Source organism: Elephas maximus, chromosome 20 (genome assembly GCF_024166365.1).
Source record: "Elephas maximus indicus isolate mEleMax1 chromosome 20, mEleMax1 primary haplotype, whole genome shotgun sequence".
Lineage (NCBI taxonomy): Eukaryota > Metazoa > Chordata > Mammalia > Proboscidea > Elephantidae > Elephas > Elephas maximus.
The window spans coordinates 54,821,015-54,845,219 of NC_064838.1; the positions used below are offsets into that span (position 1 = coordinate 54,821,015).

At 54.9% G+C, this 24,205-nt stretch overlaps 1 protein-coding gene across 3 annotated transcripts in view; it reads right to left on the minus strand.

Moving 5' to 3' along the window:
• Positions 1–23,996, minus strand: part of CACNA2D2 (calcium voltage-gated channel auxiliary subunit alpha2delta 2) — a 155,501-nt gene extending 131,505 nt beyond the window's left edge. For all 3 annotated transcript variants that reach the window (XM_049862675.1, XM_049862673.1, XM_049862672.1), the window contains exon 1: positions 23,593–23,996. In XM_049862675.1, coding sequence (XP_049718632.1) covers positions 23,593–23,792 — 200 coding nt within the window. In that variant the 5' untranslated portion in view covers positions 23,793–23,996. The remainder of the gene's footprint in view (positions 1–23,592) is intronic.
• Positions 23,997–24,205: the final 209 nt, after the last annotated feature.

Below are 24,205 nucleotides of genomic sequence, written 5' to 3' on the forward strand. Positions count from 1 at the left end.
CCCAGCTAGCTGCCCACTACTGCATAAGCAGGTAAACTGAGGCATGGGACTCAAAGGGAACTGGCCCATCTTCCATCTATTTGTGATCCAGCTGAAGGGACCCCTAATGTGAGCAACACGACCCCACAGGAGCACCATCCACACCCACTCATCCTGTGCACACAGGTGTCAAGCCAGCCCATTTATCACGAGGGATCCTCAGAGACCCTGAGGAGATGGGGAAGGGGGCTGGTGCTGCCGAAGCTCGAATTAGTCCAAATCCATTGGCCTCAACTATGTGTGTCTTGGGACCCTGCCCAAATACCACTCCTTAATGAGGTTATTAATTATGCGACCGTCCCTTCCCTTTCTTTGCTTCGAAAGAGTTGTCATTTCTAACTGGTGCTCAGATGGGAGGCAGCAAGCCTGTGCCTCCTCCCTCAGACTCACTGTGAACAGTCATCCGGCTTTAATTAGGGTGCCAGGTCCAGTGCGATACTTATTCATAACAGACTGAGGGGGTGAGCAGGAGCCCAGGGAAGGAGCAAGGTCTGCAGCCAGGGAGCAGTGTCACTCTCAGGGCTGGAGAGCCCAGGCAAGCCCACTTGGCCCAGAGAGGAATGGAGAGTGTCCAGGGTCACACAGCAAATAACCACAACACTCTGCCAAACACCACCCCATCAGTGCAGACAAGCAAGGATCAAGGGCCCACTGGGGTACCAGCAACCAGGGAGGACTGCGTGGAAGAGACAAGGCCTCAGCCAGGCATGTTCAGCCTGAGAAAGAGGAAAGCGGTTTGCCACCATCAGTTAGGAAGACGAGGTTGAAGGTTGACCTGAGCCTGAATTGTTTTAGCTGTGTGACCTTGGGTACACCCTTTCCCCACTTGGGTCTAGAAAGTAAATGGAATAAGGGGCAGCAAAAAGTGGTAACATATCCTTATTGCCACACTGACAGCCACAGGGGTCCTGAGCAGCCCCTCTCCCAAGCCTGGTCTCAGTTGTTCCAGCAGCAGGGAGAGGGCCTTAAGTGGGACTGCTCTAGCCGCCCCAACAGTACTGGGTAGGGGAACCTGGAGAAGGCACCAAGGAGCAGGGGAGAAGAAATGGGGACACAGCAGGAAAGAAAACACTGCTCCGCAAAGGAAGTGGGGGTGGGGTGGCACCAAGGCCCCAGACCCAGGGTTGGAGGGCTTGGCCAGAGTTATGTCCTGGGCCTGGACCCAGGGGCAGTCTCTCATTCAGCCCCTTCTGTGTGCCAGGCCCTCCCCTGTGGCCCACACCCATCTCTGTGCCTTTGCCTCTCTAGGGGTAAGTTTCCCTCTCTGCCCAAGGAGGGGTGGCCTGAGGCCTTTAAAGGCCGTTTGGGGATCCATGTCTCAAGGGGTCTGACTGGGCCCCTCCCTGGCTGGAGCCTGCACCTGTGCGTAGGGCATCATAGTGGTGACAGGCAGGGGCTCTCACTGCCATAATTCATCTTCACAGCAGCTGGATTATCCCCAGTCCTCCAAGGGGGAAACTGAGGCACAGAGCAATTGAGTGACATGCCCAAGGTTGCACAGCTAATGAACGCCAGTCAGCATTACACAGACACCTCTCCTGAGGACGCCCATCTGCCTGTGTGTCACGGATACTTGGATGTGAAACAGGCTTCTCAGACTGAACGTATCTACAACCAAGGTCCTCACCTCCCTCTGGACCTACTCTGCCCCCTCCACGCAACACACACATATACACCCACCACCCCTGGCTCAGCTGTTCAAGACCCAAAGCCTCAGAGTGACCTGGAACCCACTTTCTCTCACATCTACATCCAAACCATTGGAAAGTCCTGTTGGCTCCACCTTCACGGTGTGCCTGGATCCACCCTTGCCCACCACTTCCTGGGCCCTGCCTGGCCTGGGCTACCATCTCTCTCTCCTGGAGCAGGGCAGTCACCAGTCCGCTGGTTTCTGGCTTCAGCCCTCGGGCCTTGCCCGCACCCCCCAAGTCTGCCGGCCCCACACACAACCAGTGTCCTATTAGATTGGTGTCCCTCCTCTGTCAACTCCCTGCTGCAGGACACTAAAGGAAAAACCAAAGTCTGTCCAGTGGCCACACCTCCCATGGCCTCCCTAACCTTGTTCCCCAGCCAAAACGGCTTCCTCACTGTGGCTTGAACATACCAGTGCGCTCCCTTTGCACACACTGTTCCCTCTGCCTGGAACAGTCTTTCCTCAGACGTCCACAGGGCCCCTCCCTCACCTCCACCTGCTCACCGAGGCCCACTCTGACACCCCACTTTAAATCGTACTCCCCAGCACAACCATTCTCGAGATGTCCTCCTCGGGTTATTGCTCTAGCTAGTATTCCACTAGACCACCTCCTCTCTTACTTGCTGTCTGCCTCTGCCCAGGACTGGGGCCCTAAGGGAGGAGCTGTCTGCTCCCCCACCTGGAAGAACTGACCCTTTGCTGAGCCCTCCCAGCCACCCTGCCCCAGTCTGCGTGTAGCTGCCCTAGGAGCAGGCAGGTGGATGGGCAGTGGGAACCTGTGGAGGGGCTGGAAGTGCAGCAGCTGCCCTGGGGCTGGCCCGGGAGGCCCTTCCTTTCCCTGGCTCCGCTCCATATGAATTATTAAGGCTCATTTATGATGGGCCTGCCCAGGCCTGTGGCTTCTGTGCATAATTCATGGCTCTCCCAGCGCCTTCTCTTGCACACTTAGATTCTAGTTCTTGGAGCTGGACCCAGGGGCTTTGCACAGGCTCATCCACTTCCCTCTCTCTGCCTCAGTTTCCCATCTGTGGACTGATAGAGTTGGGTCACACTGCTGGGTTTCAAACTGCTCTGGCAGTAGACTCACCCACCTTTAATTTTTCCAAAAAAATCCTACCTGGAGCCCCAATACGTAACTAGTAAGGGAGTAACTCAGGAGCGTAAATGTTCTGGAGGGTAGCACTGTAAAATACAGCTGGGAGTATAGTTAATGATCAGTGCAAAAAATGAGGGCCTGGACTGGGGGCCCACGGGGCCTCTGCAGCTCCCATCACCCCCATGCCCAGTTCACTGCTGTGTTTTGCCTTCATTGCACTAACCTGAGAAACTCCTGAGGCCCAGCAACAAACAGATGCAAACGGTGACAGTGGCTTACGGCTCGATGCCCAGCAGTGGCAGGAGAATGCTTCCTGAGGTCCAAGATAAAATCGGCAACTCCCCTGGTGCCGAGGCTCATAGGTCTCCAGGGTGCCACCACCCAAGTGTCGCTGTTTGTGAATTTCCCAAGTCTAGAGCTGGGATTTAGCAATGAGCAAGAGGAGCTCTTAACCCAGCTGAGGCCTCCCTGGGGCACAGTGAAGGGCCCAGGCCAGGGGCATTGGGGTAGGGATCTGCTGTCCACTCTGCCAGGATCTCCTATCTGCTTCCTAGGCTCAGAGCCACCCGCCCCAGTTGCTGATACAGATCATGGTCATTTTTGGGTCTGCTGCACCTCCCTTTCTCCCCAACATATTCTCCAGGTAGCCAAGCACAATGGGAATGTAACCACTGCCAGGCCCATCTGGCAGATGAGGCTCAGTGAGGCTGGCTTTCAGGAGGTAGACGTATTGACACAGCCTACTCTGTCTAGTCTCTCCAAGCACCCTGACTGGGGGTGGGGTGAGAATTGGTACAGTAGTGTTGAGGTACCTGTGGAGGTCACCAGGTGAGTCAGGGAGGAACCCAGGGGCTCTGGCCACCTGGTTCCTGCCCTGGAACCAGTAGCTGAAGCCTGGTAGTAGAGCAGGCCTTGTCCACGTGTCACCAGCCACTCAGGCCAGAGTCTGTGATTCATACGTCCCTGTTTCCCCTCCTGCACGTCCTCCCCATCCCCCAGCATGAGTCAAATCCTCACTGAGCCACAAATAGCCGTCCTCTGTGTGCGTCCTCAACATAGCCACCTGCCTTGAGGAAGACAGAGAACGCGTTCCTCCTCAGGGTAGAGACCCCCGTGGAAGCTCACAGGCCACTGAGGTCTCCCAGGCACAGAGGAGAGGCTGAGCTGAGACTTTAGAACTCAACCCATCAGGGACAGCTTTGTTATCTGGCCTCATCCCTCCCCCACCTGGCCAAGCCACCTCCACCAGGAAGACCTCCTAGGTTTCCCCCACCCTCATCTTTTCACCCCACAGTTCTTATCCCACTTTACTGAGCTTTACCTTAAGTTGAGGATGCAGCCTGGTCCCATTAACAAGGCCCTTGGCAGAACTTTAAATTAAAGCCTGGCAAAGAAGAGCCTTCTGGAAACACCTGGAAGTAGATTTACCCAGACATCCTCTCCCACCTCACCCTTAGATTGGTATCTGCCCTGACCACCTCCCTCTGCAGTGGGAGAGAGGCTGAAGGGCAGGGCTAAGAGAGGTGCTCCAGCTTCAGCAGGCGGCAGAGCACCAAGGAAAAGAACCCACGACGTGAAGTCCCTACTGTGTGTTGGATGCTTTGTTTGCGGTTCCTACTAAAGTCACACAGCACCCTTGGCTTGTAGACTGATTTATGCCCACTTCACAGATGAGGATCCCAAGGTTTGAGGAGGTGGAACAACTCTCCCAAGGCTGCACAGCCAGTCTGTGTGGCACCAGGATTCGAACCCAGTGCAGTCTGGCTCTGGAGCCCAGGCCCTGACCCTTACACCACTTAAAAAAAAATTGCCGTCAAGTCAATTCCGACTCATAGCAACTCTTTTTTTTAAAAAAATAATTTTTATCTAAGATACATCAATTGGTCTCAACCCACCTGGAGCAAAGGAAAATGAAGAACACCAAGGCCACACGACAACTAAGAGCCCAAGAGACAGAAAGGGCCACATGAACCAGAGACCTACATCATCCTGAGACCAGAAGAACTAGTTGGTGCCCGGCCACAATCGATGACTGCCCTGACAGGGAGCACAGCAGAGGACCCCTGAGGGAGCAGGAGATCAGTGGGATACAGACCCCAAATTCTCATAAAAAGACCGAACTTAATGGTCTGACTGAGACTAGAGGAATCCCGGCGGCCATGCTCCCCAGACCTTCAGTTGACACAGGACAGGAACCATCCCCGAAGACAACTCATCAGAAATGAAAGGGACTGGTCAGCGGGTGGGAGAGAGACGCTGATGAAGAGTGAGCTAATTATATCAGGTGGACACTTGAGATTGTGTTGGCAACTCTTGTCTGGAGGGGGGATGGGAGGATAGAGAGAGAGGGAAGCTGGCAAAATTGTCAAGAAAGGAGAGACTGAAAGGACTGACTCAAGAGGGGGAGAGCAAGTGGGAGTAGGGAGTGAGATGTATGTAAACTTATATGTGACAGACTGATTGGATTTGTAAACGTTCACTTGAAGCTTAATAAAAGTTATTAAAAAAATAATAATAATTTTTATTGTGCTTTAAGTGAAAGTTTACAAATCAAGTCAGTCTCTCACACAAAAACCCATATACACCTTGCTAAAAAAAAAAAATACACTCCCAATTACTCTCCCCCTAATGAGACAGACTGCTCACTCCCTCCACTCTCTCTTTTCTTGTCCTTTTCACCAGCTTCTAACCCCCTCCACCCTCTCATCTCCCCTCCAGGCAGGAGATGCCAACATAGTCTCAAGTGTCTACCTGATCCAAGAAGCTCACTCCTCACCAGCATCCCTCTCCAACCCATTGTCCAGTCCAATCCATGTCTGAAGAGTTGGCATCGGGAATGGTTCCTGTCCTGGGCCAACAGAAGGTTTGGGGGCCATGACCACTGGGGTCCTTCCAGTCTCAGTCAGACCATTAAGTCTGGTCTTTTTATGAGAATTTGGGGTCTGCATGCCACCGATCTCCTGCTCCCTCAGGGGTTCTCTGTTATGTTCCCTGTCAGGGCAGTCATCTGTTGTAGCCGGGCACCAACTAGTTCTTCTGGTCTCAGGATGATGTAATCGCTGGTTCATGTGGCCCTTTCTGTCTCTTGGGCTCATAATCACCTTGTGTCCTTGGTGTTCTTTATTCTCCTTTGATCCAGGTGGGTTGAGACCAATTGATGCATCTTAGATGGCTGCTTGCTAGCATTTAAGACCCCAGGCGCCACTCTTCAAAGTGGGATGCAGAATGTTTTCTTAATAGATTTTATTATGCCAATTGACTTAGATGTCCCCTGAAACCATGGTCCCCAGACCCCTGTCCCTGCTATGCTGGCCTTCAAAGCATTCAGTTTATTCAGGAAACTTCTTTGCTTTTGGTTTAGTCCAATTGTGCTGACCTTCCCTGTATTGTGTGCTGTCTTTCCCTTCACCTAAAGTAGTTCTTATGTACTATCCAATTAGTGAACACCCCTCTCCCATCCTCCCTCCCTCCCCCTCTCGTAACCACAAAAGAATGTTTTCTTCTCAGTTTAAACTATATCTCAAGTTCTTATAATAGTGGTTTTATACAATATTTGTCCTTTTGCAACTGACTAATTTCACTCAGCATAATGCCTTCCACGTTCCTCCATATTATGAAATGTTTCACAGATTCCTCACTGTTCTTTATCGATGCGTAGTATTCCATTGTGTAAATATACCACAATTTATTTATCCATTCATCTGTTGATGGGCACCTTGGTTGCTTCCATCTTTTTGCTATTGTAAGCAGTGCTGCAATAAACATGGGTGTGCATGTATCTGTTCGTGTAAAGGCTCTTATTTCTCTAGGATATATTCCAAGGAGTGGGATTGCTGGATCTTATGGTAGTTCTATCTCTAACTTTTCAAGGAAGTGCCAAATTGATTTCCAAAGTGGTTGTACCATTTGACATTCCCACCAGCAGTGTAGAAGTGTTCCAAACTCTCCACAGCCTCTCCAACATTTATTATTTTGTGTTTTTTGGATTAATGCCAGCCTTGTTGGAGTAAGATGAAATCTCATTGTAGTTTTAATCTGCACTTCTCTAATGGCTAATGGTCGTGAACATTTCCTCATATATGTATTAGCTACCTGAAGGTCTTCTTTAGTGAAGTGTCTATTCATATCTTTTGCCCATTTTTTAACTGGGTTATTTGTCTTTTTGCAGTTGAGTTTTTGCAGTATCATGTAGATTGTAGAGATCAGGCGCTGATCAGAAATGTCATAGCTAAAAACTTTTTCCCAGTCTGTAGGTAGTCTTTTTACTCTTTTGGTGAAGTCTTTGGATGAGCATAAGTATTTGATTTTTAGGAGCTCCCAGTTATCTAGTTTTTCTTCTACGTTCTTCATAATGTTTTCTATACTGTTTGTGCCATGTATTAGGGCTCCTAACGTTGTCCGTATTTTTTCTTCCATGATCTTTACCGTTTTACATTTTATATTTAGGTCTTTGATCCATTTTGAGTTAGTTTTTGTGCATGGAGTAAAGTATGGGTCTTGTTTCATTTTTTTGCAGATGGGTATTAGCAACTCTTTAAGACAGAGTAGAAGTGCCCCATAGGGTTTCCAAGAAGTGGCTGGTGGATTTGAATTGCCAGCCTTTTGGTTAGCAGCTGTAGCGTGCAGTAGCTCTTTAACCACTGCATCACCAGCGCTTCCCTACGCCACTAGACCTCCCTAATCCCTAGGGGACCACGATAGCCAAGGTTTAGGAGATAGGGTACACGTAAGGCCCACTCCTCATTTATGACCTCACCCATCCTTGAGAAGGGGGCTTGCCCACCCCTACGTCAGGGCCCTCACTGCCTTCCGCAGCAAGCCAAAGCCTGGTGCAATCGGGAAGCCCTTCCTTATACCCCACAGGAGCTATTCAAGGCAGAGCCAAGCTCCAGCTCCCTCAAATCCCCCAACCAGCTAGCCTGGACCAGGTAGGGGATAAGGCCCACTTCCTCTGGGATTTGCTTCTCGCTCATGCCTGCTCCTCAGAGGGAACCAAGCTGCATGTAAATCGAATGTGTGCGGCACAGCCCACCTTGACATGCGCGCTGTGGGGCGGAAATGTGCAGATGCTGTGTGGTGAATCCTTTAGCAATGTAAATCTCCTCTGCACGCCATGCAGCACCCACAGCTGTAAGGGTCAGGGGGCTTCAAGTGCCACCCCAGCGGCTTCCTCGCCTCCTGAGGAGGAGCCCCAGGATGCTGGCTACATCAAGAGGGGTCACCCTACCTGGTGAGCCTGTGTTGCTATCCTTGAGGCTGGCTCAAGGAGAGACAAGCAGGTCAAACCCACTCCCAGCTAGCTCATTCACTCCTCACTCACTCACTCATTCATTCATTCAAATGGTTACCAAGCACCTACTGTGTGCCAGGCTGCAGGATGGGCACTGGGGAGGGATACGGTAGTTAGCAAGGCAGATTCAGGCCTGCCCTCTGGATCTTGGAATTCATGCAGGGCAGGCAGACGTGGGATATGGATCAGGACCTGATAGGTGTCAGGGAAGAGAAGTCCAGTAGGCCCTGGGGAGGGGGAGAATCCATGGTCAGAATGCACGAGTCTGGCCAGGTGAAGATGGCACCGTGGAGCTGGAAGGCGGCCCAGACAAAGGGCAAGCACGTGCAAGGCCTAGCAGCAAGCTCTGAACAAGGCAATGCCCTGTGAACACCCACATGGGCACCAAGGCAGGCTGCTCCCACAATGAGGCCTGCAGAATTCCAGCCCTCAAGCATACAGTGACCACCACCACATGCTGGGTGGTGGAGGGTAGGGTGCTCCCAGTGGTGGGGAGATGAGGAGAGAGGATGCAGGCAGTAGATAAGGGCAGTCTGCTCAGTCTTTGGTGCCCAGCCTGGGCAGGCACAGCTCAGTCAGGACCTGTGCAGGTGCACATACCCAGCTCTGGCACATCTCCCCTTGGATGTCTTAAACCCAACATGTCCACAATCTTATCATCCCCCAGACCCGCTTTTCCCCAGCTTCCCCTGACAAGAGCTCCATCCTTCCAGCTGCTCAGACCAAACACCCTGGGGTCATCACTCAGGACCCCTTTCTTTTTCTTACACCCAAACGATTGGCATGTCTCACCACCCCCACAGCCATCACCCTGTCCGGCCCTTACCCCTTGCACTGGTCTCCCACTTACACCCTTCCCTGGAGACTGGAGCCTGTTCATGAGGCAGCAGAGGGGACTTACCAGTTCAGGACCAGGTCATGCTTGGTCCTCCTCTGCTCACAGCCAGCCCATGGTTCCCATCTCATTCAGAGTAAACGGCCAACAACTTACACTAATTTAACAGCCCTGCCTGACCTGGTCCCTGTTGCCTTTGACCTCTTCTCCTCCCACTCTCTTCTCCTCCCTCTACTCAAATCACATCCTACCTCAGGGCCTTTGCACTAGCTGTTCTCTTTGCTTGGAACACTCTTCTCCCAGACACCCACATGGCTGTCACCCTCCTCTCCTTCCAGGCTTTGCTCAAATGTCTCCTTCTTAGTGAGGTCCACTCTGACTCTGCCCCCCACCCCCCAGTTAAAACTGTAACCTCCCCCCAATTCATCCTGTCCCTTCTCCATGGCACTTACAACCTTTCAACACTGTGTGTCCTCTGTTTGTAGGCCCTCCTTGGGGATAGAGACTGTTGTCTGCTTGTTCCCTGCCAGGACCTGCACATGGCAGATGCTCATGAGTATAGAGTGAATGAATGAACAGCAGGCTGTGTGAGTGTCTATGGAAGGAATGAATGTGCCCACAGTTGGCGGAGGCACTGACTGAAAGTGGATGAACTGGCTGAGTGCCTCGGCCTGTACCAGGATTTCTATGGGCACAGCCTGTGTGCTCAAGCCCATGGGTCACCCCACAGCCCTACCTGATACCTAAGGACAGCCCCACTCCAAGTCTCTGCGTCCCTCAGGGGCCCCTGCACCAACCTTCAGGCCACCCCTGCCATGGTATTTGTCCTTTGTTTACAGACCAGGTCACCATCCCCAAGGCCAGCCTATGAGAAAGGAACAGGGCAGGCTGCCTTCCCCATTTCTCAGATGAGAAAAGCAAGGCTCAGAGTGGCTGCCCACCAACTCTTTAAGCTTTATTTATCACAAGGTTATTGACTGCTTGGCCTGCTGGGAGAGGTGCTCAACATGGGGCCCCTCCCTCCAGGGGCTTATGACCCAGGGAGAAGAGGCCCTGGGCTGCATGATTGTGGGGGCCCCCAGGGAAGGTGGCCCCTCTGAGCTGGGGGGAAGGGGAAACAGAGGCTGGCAGGAAGGTGCGCATGGTCTCTTGGGGACTGGTTTGTTCATTCAGTCATTCTACAGACACTAACCAGTGCCCATCATAAACCAGCCCTTGTGCAGAGCCTCCTGGTGCAGGTATCCCTACACTCCGCCCTCTGTAAAGTGGGATCTTCGCTCCCGGGGTGGGGGAAGCACAGAATACTGAGACTCAGCCCCATAAATGTTGGAGGGTGGGGAGATTATTATTATTTTCCCACCACCACATCTTCCCCCAGCTAGATAGGGGCTTCAGGGGTGGGACCCTCCTACTTCTGCCCCCACCCAAGGCACCTAGAGTGCAAAGTGCTCACCATTTTCCCACTATTTTTCAACATAGACATTGTCACTAAAATGTCATCTCCTGAGAACGGGGCCTGACACGCAGGAGGTACTAAAAAAAGTTGACTGAGTAACTGGATGCTTCAGCCTCATAACGACAAAACAGGAAATATGATCCCATTTTACAGGTGAGGAAACTGAGGCACAAGGGCACCTATGGAACTCTCTTTACCACCCTAGCTCCCCAGCCCCCAGTGCCTGGACCAGGCTATCTAGCAGGCAACAGGCCCACACTGCTTGGCAGACAAAGCCATGGCTCTAGGTCCCTCCAGACAGCTCCGCGAAGTCCCCACCCTTCTCCATTTTAGAGTAATGACCTCCTCCATACGCCACCAGTCTGGAAATCACCTGTGAAATATATTTCCCCCGGCTCTGGCTCGGGAACCTTGTAAATCACCCGGCTTAATGGCCTCTGGGATTGTTCCTCACCACCCCTCCCCTGTTGCTCTGTGTCAGGGAATACGAGGCTGTGGGGTGCCAGGCAGGCGGTGCCCCAGTTTGAGCTCTGGGCAGCTCAAGGTATCCTGGACATGAGGAAGCACTGCCCAGGGGTGCAGCAGCCTGGGGGAACAGCATCCCCAGGGGATGGATGGGGCCCACCAGGAGCTTGGGGAATTGGGGTGGATCAACATGTGTGGCAAGCCTTTCCCTCACCCCACCCATGCCCCTTACTCTTGTCCCATCAGCAGCTTATCTTCAGAGGAAGGCAGGCCCAGGATCCTCTCCCTATTCAGCACTTAGTGGGTGCAGGCTTGAAGCTTGAAGCTCCAGATGAGCTTACAGCTTTGAATGAGAGACTGCCATGTTGGGCAGCTGGACTGGGGGCTTCAGGTAGCCTAGGAGGCCCCTGACTCACACAGGGAGGTCCCAGGGACCGTGACTCCAAACTGAGCCTTGAGGGACAAGTAGAGGCCAACCAGACCACAGGCAGGTACTGCTTGGGGCTGGCAGGACTCTCTGGAGCCCACCTGACCTCTCCCCAGCTTATTCCATGCTTGGGACATTAAAAAAAAAAAAAAAAAAACAGTGCTGTCGAGTCGATTCCGACTCATAGTGACCCTATAGGACAGAGTAGAACTGCCCCATAGAGTTCCCAGGGAGCGCCTAGCGGATTTGAACTGTCAACCCTTTGGTTAGCAGCTGTAGGACTTAACCACTATGCCACCAGGGTTTCCTTGGCACCTAATAGGTGCTTGATAAGCCCGTATGGAAGGGGGTGGCTACTGTCCCTTCAGGCACTCGGTCCCGAGGGGAAAGAGGCCCTCCGGCGCCTGTCTCCCAGCCCCCTCAGCTGTGGCCTCCGTTGGACTGGTCTCCATAGCACAGACTCACAGGACAGGATGATGGCTACATGGACAGGGGGGCAGAGGGAGCATCACAGCTGCAGAAGAGTCAGAAATTGACACAGACACTGATGCTCAGACACTGATGCTCGGAGGAGGAGACAGGTGGCTCCACAGCGAGCTAGACAGGGCTGAGACTGGGGTGAGGTAGAAGGGAAGAGGGAGGAAGCAGGACAGAGGCCCACAGACCCTGCTTCAGAAGCCCCTGGGGTTTCTGGGGTCTGGACTGGCCAAGGTCTGGCTTGAATTAAACATGCTGCCTCCTTCTCTCCCTCCAAGACTCCCAGCCTGGGTGACTCTAGGCATGGGTCGGGGGGATGGTTGAGAGTAGGATGGGAGAATGGGAGGTGGAGGTGTGGGGATGGGGGAAGTAAGGTGAGGGAATGGGAAAAGTGAGTCTACTCCTCCCAATCAGTGTGTGTTTTGAGAAGGCCTCAGAAGGTCAGAGGAGGCCTGTCCTGGTCCAGAGGCCTTCTGAAGGCTGTGCCCAACAAAAGTCAACTCCTTCTCTGGCCCTCGGACAGCTCCAGAGAACTTTCCCCCTCATATGACAGGTGGGCAACAGGAGCCAGAGGGGACCCCCCAACCTAGGAAGAGCACAGAGCCCAGGGATCCTCCTAAGGCTTGTGCCCTGGCCCAGTCCAGGCCCAGGACTGGTGCAGAGAACAGAGCCCAGAGAGTAACAGGAAGGGCCAGGCGCCAGGTCATGAAAACGTGGCCACGTCAGATAGTGACTCTTGCCTTATGGGAAGCCATGCCCAATGACACCCCAGTGCTCTCTATAGTGAGTAGGCACAAGTATAGCCCTATGTGTACAGGCCCCCCAAAGAGGCTGAGAATGAAGCCTCATAGACAGTGCCCAGTCATGTCTGCAGGGCACTTCGTTGGCTGTGGCCCATTCAGTCACAGCTGCTCTGCAGCAGCAGGACAAGCCCCTCTGTCAGCATCCTCTCAGCCTGTCCATACCTGCCAGCAGGTCCCAGGTACCCAGACAGCCTGCACTCAGCCCTATCTGAGACGGGGGGTGGCCTGAATGTCCTCAGCAGCCTCTTCAGGCCCCTGAGTGAACAAACTCAACTGGCACAGCTTGAGAAGCCCAGGGTCAGTGGACTTCTAGGCCTTAGTTTCCCCATCTGTATCAAATGGGTTAAATGATCCCACAGTTCCCATTGACCCAGACCCAAACCACAGGTGGGTGTGGGACTGCTCTACCGAAAGGGGGGCTGGGGGCCAAGACCCTCCCTCTCCTGGTCCCTGAGGTGCCTCCAAGGAACTCAGGGTGTTAAGGCATAACGAGAAAGCCAGCAGCCCCTATGACACCACCGTCCGAGGACCTCGGTCTGATGGGAGAGGAGCCCTTGCACATGTGATGGAACAGTGTGGAAGTGTGGGGTACCCCAAGGGTCCCATGATCGGGGGGGCTGCCTGGAGGAGGCTGGCTGCAGAGGAAAGGCCATGTGGGACAGTGACCGACTGCTCGGACCTGAGCACTAGAGCAGGAATCCTGCCTCTACCATTCGCTGCCATCTGTGCGGTTTCAGTGCTGCTTAGCCTTTCCGAGCCTCAATTTTTTTCCTATGTAACAGCGATAAAAATGGTCTGACAGCATTGAATTTGTTGCTGTTACCTGCCTTTGAGTCTGCCCCTGGCTCGTGATGACCCCACACACAACAAGATTAGACTGTTGTGATCCATAGGGTTTTCATGGACTGGTTTTTTGGAAGTACATTGCCAGGCCTTTCTTCCTATTCTGTCTTAGTCCAGAAGGTCTGCTGAAACCTGTTCAGCATCACAGCAACATGGAAGCCCTCCACTGAGGGGTGATGGCCGTGCATGTGGTGCATCGGCTGGCAATCAAACCCAGGTCTCCCACGCGGAAAGCACTGGGTAGCATATGTGAAATACATCACTCAGGGCCCAGCTCTTGGTGATCAATGTTGTAGTTAAAACAATCATTTCTTTTACAAACGTTTTCCTGAGCATGGATACCCCCAACCTCCCCTACACCTTATCCCTCACCCCCACCCCTACGTTCAGGCCTCCTGTCTGGGTCTGTAGCAAATACTGCCTCCCAGGCCTCCATCACTCCCCTGCCTTCTTGCTAACAAAACCCAAGTTTACAGGAATGTCTCCCACTACCAGCCCCAAGGTGAACCTATCCTCAGCTCAAGGGTAATTCCTGATTAGCCTGAGCCAATCACGATGGACTTTCTCAGTTGCTGTTGATTGGTTCAGAGGTAGACATGGGACCCTGTGCCAACCAATGACATGAAAGGAGAAGTCATCTGGGGTCTTCTGGGCGAGGTTTCCTTGCCCCTTAAGAGGGATGGAAACATCTCTTCTTTGGCTCATAGCTGGGTCTGCGCATGATGCCTGGAGCTGTGGCAGCCATCTCATTGCCATGAGGAGAGTCAGCCAAGGAGAACCCGCCACACTGAACGCGAAGAGAGCTAGGCAGACCACAGGCAAGGGCTCAGTACTTGCTGGCCGTTCACATTCACCCACCTCTGGACTCCCTGTCAGGGGATAAAGGGCCTGACCATGAGGAAAAAATTATCCAGCTGGAGCTGCCGAGGAGTACATGGAAGCAGCCTCTTTTCCTTGCAGCCAAAGGCACTCCTCAGACTCAGCTTTTGAGGGGGTGGCAGTCAGCTCAGTGCCTACTCCCCAGGGGCCTCTCTGACCTGGCCAGAGAGCTAAGGAGGCACAGGGCTGTAGGAGAGGCCTACAAGGGGCAGGGAGCCAGAGAAGGGCATTTGGTCTGGAGGGGTCCTCATTCCAGCACTCAGGCTGCGCAGGCCAGCCTGGTAAAGGGACCCGGTGAGCAAAGGCCAGGTGGGGAGGCTGGGGCTCCTACTAGGATATTCAAGTGACTTGTCTGTCTGAAGTTGGAATATTCAGAACTGGTGGCCCGAGGCCAGAGCCAACCCAGGCAGGGCCTTGAATGTCAGGCCAAGAAGTGGGGCCCTGCCACAGTCAGTTTCTGGAGTCAGGGTCATAGCTAACCCTGCTAATCCTCAATGAGGGATGCTGTAGCATGCCTGGAGCATCTAGGGAGGGAAGGGGAGACTCCCAGGGTCCCAACATGCCCTCTCTCGGCTCAGCTCACATGGAAAAAAGAGTAACGTCCATCTGTGAGAGCCCTCAGCACGGAGGCCTGTTGCGCCAGGTCATTCCCTTTTCTAATAAATGGCGTTGGGGGTGGGGCCAAGGTGAGTCGTTTTGTTGTTTGTTGGAACCGGTGGCAGCACCAAGCCTGACCTTTAAGGCTTCAAAGGCAGCATTTCAGGCGGCGCCAGTGGGAGGAGAACACGGGCTGCAGAGGGAAGTTATCGGGAGGAAAATGCCACGTCAGGCTGGAAACTCGGCAGCATGGCAGGGGCTTCTACTCAGCTCAGGAACACACCAGCGCACCTGTGCCCACCCTGCCTGGTGACAAAGCTGCCCTTCCTGAGGGGACCCAGAAAGCCTCAGTGACTCCAAAATGGCCCAGCGGTGTCGAGGTCTGCCCCAGAGAAACACCAGGGACTGGGACCTCATGCAACACAGGAACCTAGCTTGGCAGAGTTTGCCAAGGAGGATTCCAATGGCTCCCCAACCCCACACCAGGGGTACTTTTATTTAAGACAAACATATGTCATAGTATAAGGAAGGCCAAATGGGGAGGGACCCTTCACACAGCACTGGAGCTGGGGACAGGGCCCTGCCTGCAGAGTGTGGGCAGACAGCAGAAACGTGGGGCTCCCTTCCTCTGTCTCAGGCCTCAGTTTCTCTGTCTGTACAATGGGGACAAGCAGGCCTCCAGGGGTTTCTGTGGCTGCGATGTGTCCGTCCCAAGTCAGGGCAGCAGAGAAAGCATATACTGCCCAAGGAGAGGGCCCTGTCCAAGCTCCCCACCTTCGCAGGAACCCCTACCAGTCCCATAGGCTCCCGAATCCCTCCAAGCCACCTCTGCCCTTTGAAGAAGACTGTTCCCAAAATGCCAAGAAGCCTAAGCTATCCCAACACCCACCAACACACAGGCCTGAAGGATGCCAGGAAAGCAAAACGTACAGTTCTCGTGGACACCAGAGCACATCAGATGAAGACCCACAGAGCCCACAGGGCATCACCCAGCACAGGGCATCTGAACAGTCTCATATAAGAACCACCCCCCACCCCCCAAAAAAAGAAAACCCAGTGGATAAAAATTTACCCTCAAAAGAAGACTTCACTTGAGCTGTCCCAAAATAGAGGAATGTGCAGAGATCATTCAACCCAAAGCTCCTATACCCCCAAATCATGCCCTACAACTGACTGCATGGATGTTTTGCTGGGGGTAAGGACCCCATACCCACAGCAGATACTCCAAGGGCTGCCAGTCTCCAGCTCCTTTAGTGCACAAATGAGAAGCACCTGCTCCGGGAGGGAACGATGCCAGCCCAAGGTCACACAGCAAGGGTTTCCCACCCTGCCTGGGGCCTGACCTCCACGGCCCACCCTCTGCATTTTCCACACATTTAGGGCTGTCTGCAAAGATGCTTCACCTCACAAAGGACTAGGCGAGCTACTCTAAGTCCCAAGCTCCTTCAGTGAATCTGAAATACCATTCAATTTGCAAAAATTTGAATTACAAGGACGCAGCCTCTGTGTGTTTCCTTCACAGACTGTCATCGTGCCAGTTGGTAGATGATCAAACTTTCCAGCTCAGCCTTAACTCAGGCTGCTCCTGACATAAAAGTTTGCAAAACATTGGTCCAAATGACCAGGCAGCTTTATTTCCTACTGCCAGCGTTTATCCAGCCGAGCCCTGGCATTCACCTCAAAGGCGGGTGCGGAAGGTGGGCACTGGGAGCAAATCCTGGGTGCAGAGAGATAACTGTGCATGCGTGCACACAGGCATATACTCACACATGTACACAATGCATTCATATGCACAGTTCACACACCTATGCCTGTGCACACATGAGAGCACACACATGTACACACATCTGCACACACAAGCATACAAACACCACATGACAACAAACATGGGCACACATTCACACATGCACACACACAAGCACATGTCCTCACGCAGTGGACACACACTCAAGCACACACACATACGTGTACCCAACATATATGCAGAAATACCTCTGTGTACAAACACAGGTTTGAGCACCAAAAAAAACCCCACATGTGCATATTCCCACACACCAGCTCACACACACAGGTTGAGGCAGGAGCCAAGCACGGGAGGAAAGACCCAGAAACCATAATTGGGTTCCAGGTGCTGGTAGGGCCTGGCTGAGTAAGGTGACAGGTGCCTGGCACTTAGAGAGCAGGCCCAGCTGGACATGCCCTTATCGTGCACTCCCTGGGATCAGACCTGGCCTCATGACCTTTCACTCCCCAACACGATGAGGTAGTGCAATCACGGGAACCCTGTTTTATAGATGAGGTCCCAAGACCCGGAGAGGCTGAAGAAGTTCCCAAGGTCACCCAGTTGCTGAGAGGCATGGCAGAGCCTCAGTGTGTACCAAGAAGGGGGCTTATTCAGAACCACTTGGCCAGCACGGAAGGAAGGCCTCGAGGAAGAAGCAGAGCCTTCGAGGGGCCCCAGGATCTGAGTGGGGTGGAGAACAGATGGGCAGAGGGAGTGGCTCCTTCCCTTTCCTTAAGGAGAATCAATCCCGAGGTTGGGGCAGATCGTTAGTGGTCAGCAGCAAAGACTTCGGTCCCCCTCCCTCTGCTAAACAATTAGGATTATCAGAGCTCAAAGTGGGTCAGTCTGGGAATCAGCTTTGAGACACCCAGGGTGTGGCTGGAGGCTGGTATAGGAGGTTCAGGCAAACTCACACTAGAGATGAGGCCCAGATAAGCTGGGGGTCAGGCTTGGCCCCACAGTTAGAGCAGAGTGTGGAGAGGAGCAGGAACACCCCAGATCTGTCTTCTTATCCCTGGAATGTCAGAGTTGGAACGGTCCTAAAAGAGAGGAAATGTAGGCCCAGGGAGAGGAAGGGCCCCATCCAAGGTCACCTTGCAAGCTGTCCGGCCGAGAAGATTGAGCTGGGCTTGCCCTTGACAAAGGCCCCCCAGGACCAGGCTATCCCAAGGTGGACACCCTCAGGTCCCTCCAAGTGAAGATCCCCCACCTTGTTCCAACTAGGCACGGTCTCCTAGTCTGGGAGGCCCCAGTCCCAGAAGGAAAAATCCCGGGGAGAGGGGGCAAGTGAGGTTGGAGGTGGGCTAGGTGGTCCTGGATGAGCCCTGGTCCCTAGGTCCTGCCCACACAAGGCCAGGCTCAGACCATGTGAACGAGAATGACAGGACATCTGATTTCTTCAAGAGAACCCTGTGGGGACCTCACAACTCCTCAGAGGCATCTCAGTCTGTGTGATCACCTGTACCCCAACCCTCCCGCCGCCCCCCCCCCACCCTTAGCCACAGGCAGCTCAGGAGATTCTTCAGGTTACAAGGGACAAGAGAGGAAGGGAAAGGACAAAAAGCAAAAACCACACATACACCTCCCCCTGGGAATCCCAATATTGATTCTGTAGCTTCTTGTTTAGACAGCAGGCACCCAGGGGAGAGAGGAAAAAGAAAAAAAAAACTAGCCCATGAAAAAAATCTCCCCATCTGGCTAGGGGGATGGAGTCAGCAGTGGGAAAGCCTCCACCCTGCCTTCACTGTAGCCCAGATTCCAGTGCTCCCTCCCCAGGCCTGAGGCCCTGAGCCCAACTGCTTAAAGACACAGGTCATCAGGTCCCAAGACAAAGCTTGAATCTGGAAGCCAGAATGGCCTTCAGAGGGGCACCGGCAGCAGTGGCAGCCCAGGGGAGGGTGTGTGTGTGTGTGGCAGCTGGGGGTGGGAAGGGGAAGGAGAATCCCCCTCCCCATAGATGACGACAACCCACCAGGCATGTCCCATGCCCACCTTCTCTGACTCCCAAATCTCCAGCTTCCCCTTAAAGAGTTCCCTAGCAACAAGCCCTTAAGAGCCTGGTTCTCCAGCGCCCTAGACCCCACCTGTCCAGAAGGGCAGAAAACCCAAGCATCTACAAGGTCTAGTCCTCTGAAGTTCCCTCAAATCTGGCAGAGCTGCCTCAGGGCTAAGGATCCAGCCTCAGGTTTCCATCAATGCCCCATGGCCCTTCTCTCTGGAATCATACTGGAATCTGGAGAGGGAGCCCCTCCTGTCCTCCCCCACCCCTCCTTGCCAGGCAGGCCGGGCCACATTTCGAAGCCTCAGGGTAGGGGAAACCCTGGGCCCCAGCTCCATCACCGCCTGTGTGTATATGCACTTGGGCGGAGGTGGGCACTGGGCTATGAGCACCAGGCTGGCAGGGCAGTCCTGGGCCAAGGAAGGCCCAGGGGTTGCCTGAGACCCAGAAGAGGACTGAGGGTCAGAGTGGGAACGGTTAGAGATGGGAGGCCTAGGTACACCTCCCACATCCTAGGACTCTTCCTTTTCTCCCCAGAGACTGAGGTTTTGAGTCCCCACTTCCTTGGCCCACTGCCCAGATGTCCCCAGCCCCCTGGCACGGCAGCTAAGCATCTGACAGAAGCAGGTCCTCTCCCAGCACTGCCTCCAGTACTTGCGGGGCTTTGAGCAAGTCCCTTCATCTTTCTGAGTCTCAGTTGCCTCATCTGTGGGATGGGCATGACCATTCCAATCCCACAGGGTTCTAAGGTCAAGGTGGTAATGTGGGTGAGGGGCCTGGGCTCAGTGGGTAGATGACATCATTAGCCTAAAAGTGTCCCACACCACAGCCAAGCAAGGCTGTGAGGAGGGAGGGAGTGAGGCGGCCCAGTGTCTGTCCCCAAGGAGCTGGAGTCCCATGTGGGTGGGCACAGCCTGAGCAAATGGTACAGCCTAGGGTTGGGATGCGGGAAGCCTACGGAAGGTGTAGGAATGAGACTGTGAAGGAGGGGATCTAAATCCCTACCCTGAGGAAAGCATGCCCTAGTGAGGGGACAGCATGAGCAAAGCAGAGAGACAGGAAGGTGCTTGGGAGTGTTGACAGAGAGGAGCTCTGAGAAAAGACTGGCAGGTGGGGCCCATCAGGCTGCAGTACCAGGGCCTGATGCTAACAGTAACAACAGCCACCATGGTGCCCAGTGATAGAGCTTTTTCTGCCCATTAGGGGCTAAACTCCCTCCCATTAATTCTCACCACCAGCCTCTTAAGTAGATCTATTGTCTCAGTTGGGGAAACTGAGGCAAGGTCATCCCAATGGAGAGGGCCAGCTCTGGAGGCCAAAGGTTGAGCCCACAGAGCCTACATCTGGCATCTAGCATGACCCCAAGCTGTGTCCCCCACCTGAACACAGGCAGAGCAGGGAAGGAGGGAAATGGCTCACTCTACTCATGGGGCCAAATGGAGTCAGTCTTTCATCAGGGACACGGGTGTGACAAAGGATCTGGAGTGAGACTCACCTCTAAGACTATGAAGTGACTTGTCTTCAGACTCCCTCTCTTCTTGGGGGTTAACCTGACTCAGCTGGCCAGGAGGAGGTATCCAATGAAGGCGGGGCCCGGGGCAGGACAGCAGTCAGGAGCCCCACAAACCCTCAGTACCAGGAAAGCTTCTGCAGCTCTGCATCCCAGTGCAGTGGTAGAAGTCCACGGAGCCTCTGCCCCTCCCCGCCCAAAAGCTGCAGCAGGTTGTTGGGAAGGGGGGGAACCCAGTTGTGTGATGTTACCTCCCCCCAGCAGGCTGAGCCACAGGGAAGTGGAGACGGGCTCAGAGGCCCAGACAGACACACGTCACCCACCATTAACCATAGCCAGACTGACGTATGCCCTGTCTCGGGCATGGCTCCCTGTATGTCCGCTCAGGAGAGGAGCATACCCTCCCGCTGTTATTAATCTACTGGGGCGTCCAGACTCCTTAAGCCCCTCACTGCTCCCCACACACCCAACCCCACAGGAAGGGAGGTGTTGGTCAGCATCATACTGAAGCAGAGCTGGGTCAAAGGGTGTAGCCAGCTGGGCAGCTCAGAGCAGGGGCCAGAGGAATCCAGGGATGCCAGAGATCAGAGGGGCTTAGACCCAAAAGGGAGAACAAAAGAGGCTGGCAGCATAGGGTGGGCACGGGGAGATGGATGCGGGAGAAGAAAAGCTGAGAGACTCAGAGAAGGGGGTAGGAGAGGGGGTAGGTGACTGCCAGATGGGGAAGGAAAAGACACAGGGGAGGCAAAGAAGGGAGGGCTGCCCCTCGGCCAGCAGCAGTTAGGGCTGAATGGCTGGTGGCGGCTGGCACTGGCATGATTGGAAATAGAGGAAGCAGGTGAAAGGCAGTGTGTGTGCTCTGACTCCACGTCCCCTGCCCCCCGCAGACACATGTACACACACACACACACACACACACACACACACACACACACCCATTTGAGCACATGTAGCCTCCTCCTTGTTTGCTATCTTGATCCAGGTCCAGGTAGAAAGAGAGAGGCCCCTGCCTTAAAACCAAAGCCCTGTCCCCTCTCCAAGGGACACTCCTTTGCCCTCCTCAATTCAGCAGCAGCCTTGGTCTGCTATGCCTGGTGGGCAGAGAGCCACGCTACCAGAGCGATTACAAATATAACCAGACCCTAAACCTGAGCTTGCATAAAACCCAGCAACTTTTGAAGCTGAGCCCTGTCGCACTGCCAGACATCTCCTGAGGAAATCACTTTCCCACCAAGGGCCCTCCCCACCGAGAGCTCGTCCTCCCAGTGCCGTGAGGCTGAGGGTCCCACTCCCCACCTCGGAAAGCCACCTGCATTAAATTAAAGTCTCATCCTGCATGGCTTGGTCAGGGGCTGGTCTGGCCACTATGACCCAGGAGAGGGTTCAGGGAGGCCACCTGACCCTGAGTGGCCCCATGGAGCCCTCTGGTCCTCACGGCAGCCTCAGCCTTTCATGTCAGTTCAACAAAAGCCCCAACTCCAACCAGCTGTGGGCATGTGGGGTAGGGGGGGCTCACTTGATTCCCTTTTCTTCCTCTCTCCGAGAATCAGCGGGCATCCACATCTGCGGGGACCAGGGCAACTGAAGGGCGCTGGCTGTCATGGCAAACCTGCTGCATCGTCATGCCATTTGTCACCTCCCCCTAGACCCTCGGAGCTCTGCAGCCCCCACTCTCGGTCCCTAATTATGGTTTGCAAGACATGTCCCAATCCCCCGAATTAGCTCCAACTATATCGACAAGAGGAGACCATCCAGCTGGAAATGTGTCGCCACTGTCACATCCGCCTCGCCATCTTCTGGCCAGGGGCAGAGGGACAGATGTCCACTCTGGTCAGGGTCTCACATTGGCTTCTAGGGGGAACCCATGCAAACCCAGCAGCCGTCGGGCCCACTGCAGGTTGCAGGGGGAGGGAGCGAGGTGGGGAGAGGTGGAAGGAGACATCTACTTAAACCTTCACTCAAGGGGCTGTGAAATGGTTGAGAAAAAAGAATTGTGGCTTGGCCCGTGCTTGGCCTTGAGGAAGAAAGAACAACAACCAAATAATGCTTTTTTGCTTTTTTAAAAACATTGTGGTTTCAGTCCATTTTCATTACAGCAAATGAAAGACAACGCAGCCACCAGCGCTGAACTTCCATACGATTCTCTCCTCCCTGTGCACCCCCACCCTCCACATACACACGAAAAATCCAGACCGTTGACAGAGGACACGTCCGTGAGGCACCTGTAATTTGCCAACTGATCACCCGCCTGAGCACAGCCAGGCATCGTGAGGAGAGATGACAAGACAGAGAAAGAGACCCAGAGCAGTGCCTTTGCCGAGTTTGTTTTTCCCTGGAAGAACGTACAAGCTGGAGTCGACAGGTTTTGTGACAGAACCAGGGGCTCCTACTCTGGGGCAGAACTGGTCTAATGACGCAGAGCCAGCCTCACCCCTTCCCTGAGGCCAGACCCTTCCCCTTGTCCACCAGCAGCCTGGCTACTCATATCCAAAACCTCAGGCTTAGCCACTGGCAGTGGGAACCAGGGACAGGTGGCTCTTCAGACCCAGGACAGATAACTGTAAGGTGGTCACTGTGTCCCAAAGCCACTGGGACGAGAGGTGTCTGGGCACCATACAAGGCTGGGGCTGTTGTTCTAAAGGCCAAACGCAATGAATACCCACTCCAGCCCCAGACGCATCTGGCTAAGCTTACCCAGAGGAGGACACCTGAGTTTGCTGGCTCTCAAGGAGAGCAAGAAGGTTCAGAAGGACCATAAACCAGCAGAAGCTGGCAGGGCTAGTAGATGCTATTTCCCCTTTGGTGGCTGCAGCAGGGATAGGCAAGGGTCCGCCTGCCACTCACCTTCTGCTGTCTCCCTTCCCAGCTCCCAACTGAGCTTTCCAGGATACCCTCCCCCCAGGATGAGGTGAGAGCCAAGAAAATGGAACTCCGACCCCCTCTATGGCACTGGACACAAAGGTGCTGTCATTCTCTGCATCCAGGCATCCCTCAAAGGAAAAGGCCCACGAAGGCAGGTGTGGAGGTGCCCCCACCTCAGGCCCTAAGAGCCAGGTTTTCACCAGGGAGGGAACGTGGGGCCCACGCATAGGGCAGGGGTCGCTGGCCATCCCCTCATCCAACTCCGGGTGCCCCTCCCACAGGGACAGCGTCAGGGGAATCAGCTGGCAAGCTCGGACCCCTCGTTCCAGCCAGGGGCTTGGAGCTCGTGTCGTGCCCCGTTGTGGGGCGAAGGGGAGAGGCGGGGCACCGCGGGGAAGTTTCGCGACGCAGTCAGAAGCGATGGGACCACGGCCGCCCGCCCTCCCGGACGGGTGACGCGGGGGTGGGGAAGGCAGATGCGGGCCAGGGGGATGCGCAGGGCTCGGCCGGGGTCCCGCGGCCGGCTGGAGCCACTTACGTGTGCTGCTGGGGGAAGCTGTAGGCAGAGGCACCGGGGGCGGCGAGCAGCGGTAGCAACAGCAGCGGCGACAGCAGCAGCAGCACCAGCGGGCGCGGGGTCCCGGGCGCCGGGCGCTGGACGCCGGGGCCTGGCCAGGGGTGCGGGGTCCGCGCCGGGCCGGGCCGGGAGGCGCCGCAGGTCCGAGCCGGCACCGCCATGTTTCCATTCAAGATGCGGCGCCGCGGGGAGGGGGGGCGGTGGCGACGGAGGCTGTGGGTGGGGGCGCGGGTGGCGATCCGGCCTCTCCTCCTCCGCCGCCTTCTCAGCGCCGGGCCTCTGAGGGTTGCGCGCTGCGTTCTCCCCGCCGCGCTGGCTCGAAGCGCTCTGAGCGCCTGGCCCGGGACCCGTGCTCAAATAGCGGCCGCCGCCAACCTGCCGGCGCCGCCCTCCCCCCTCCCTCCCTCCCTCCCTCCCTCCCCGGCTGGCCCGCCCCCGCGCGCCCCCGCCGCGGCCACGCGCCCGCCTTGCTCGCGCGCCCCTCGGCCCCGCGCAGCCCCAAGCCTGCCCTGCCCGGCCGCGCGGATGAGCCGAGACCGCGCGCGCGCGTCGTGCGCCCCAGCCACGGCCCGAG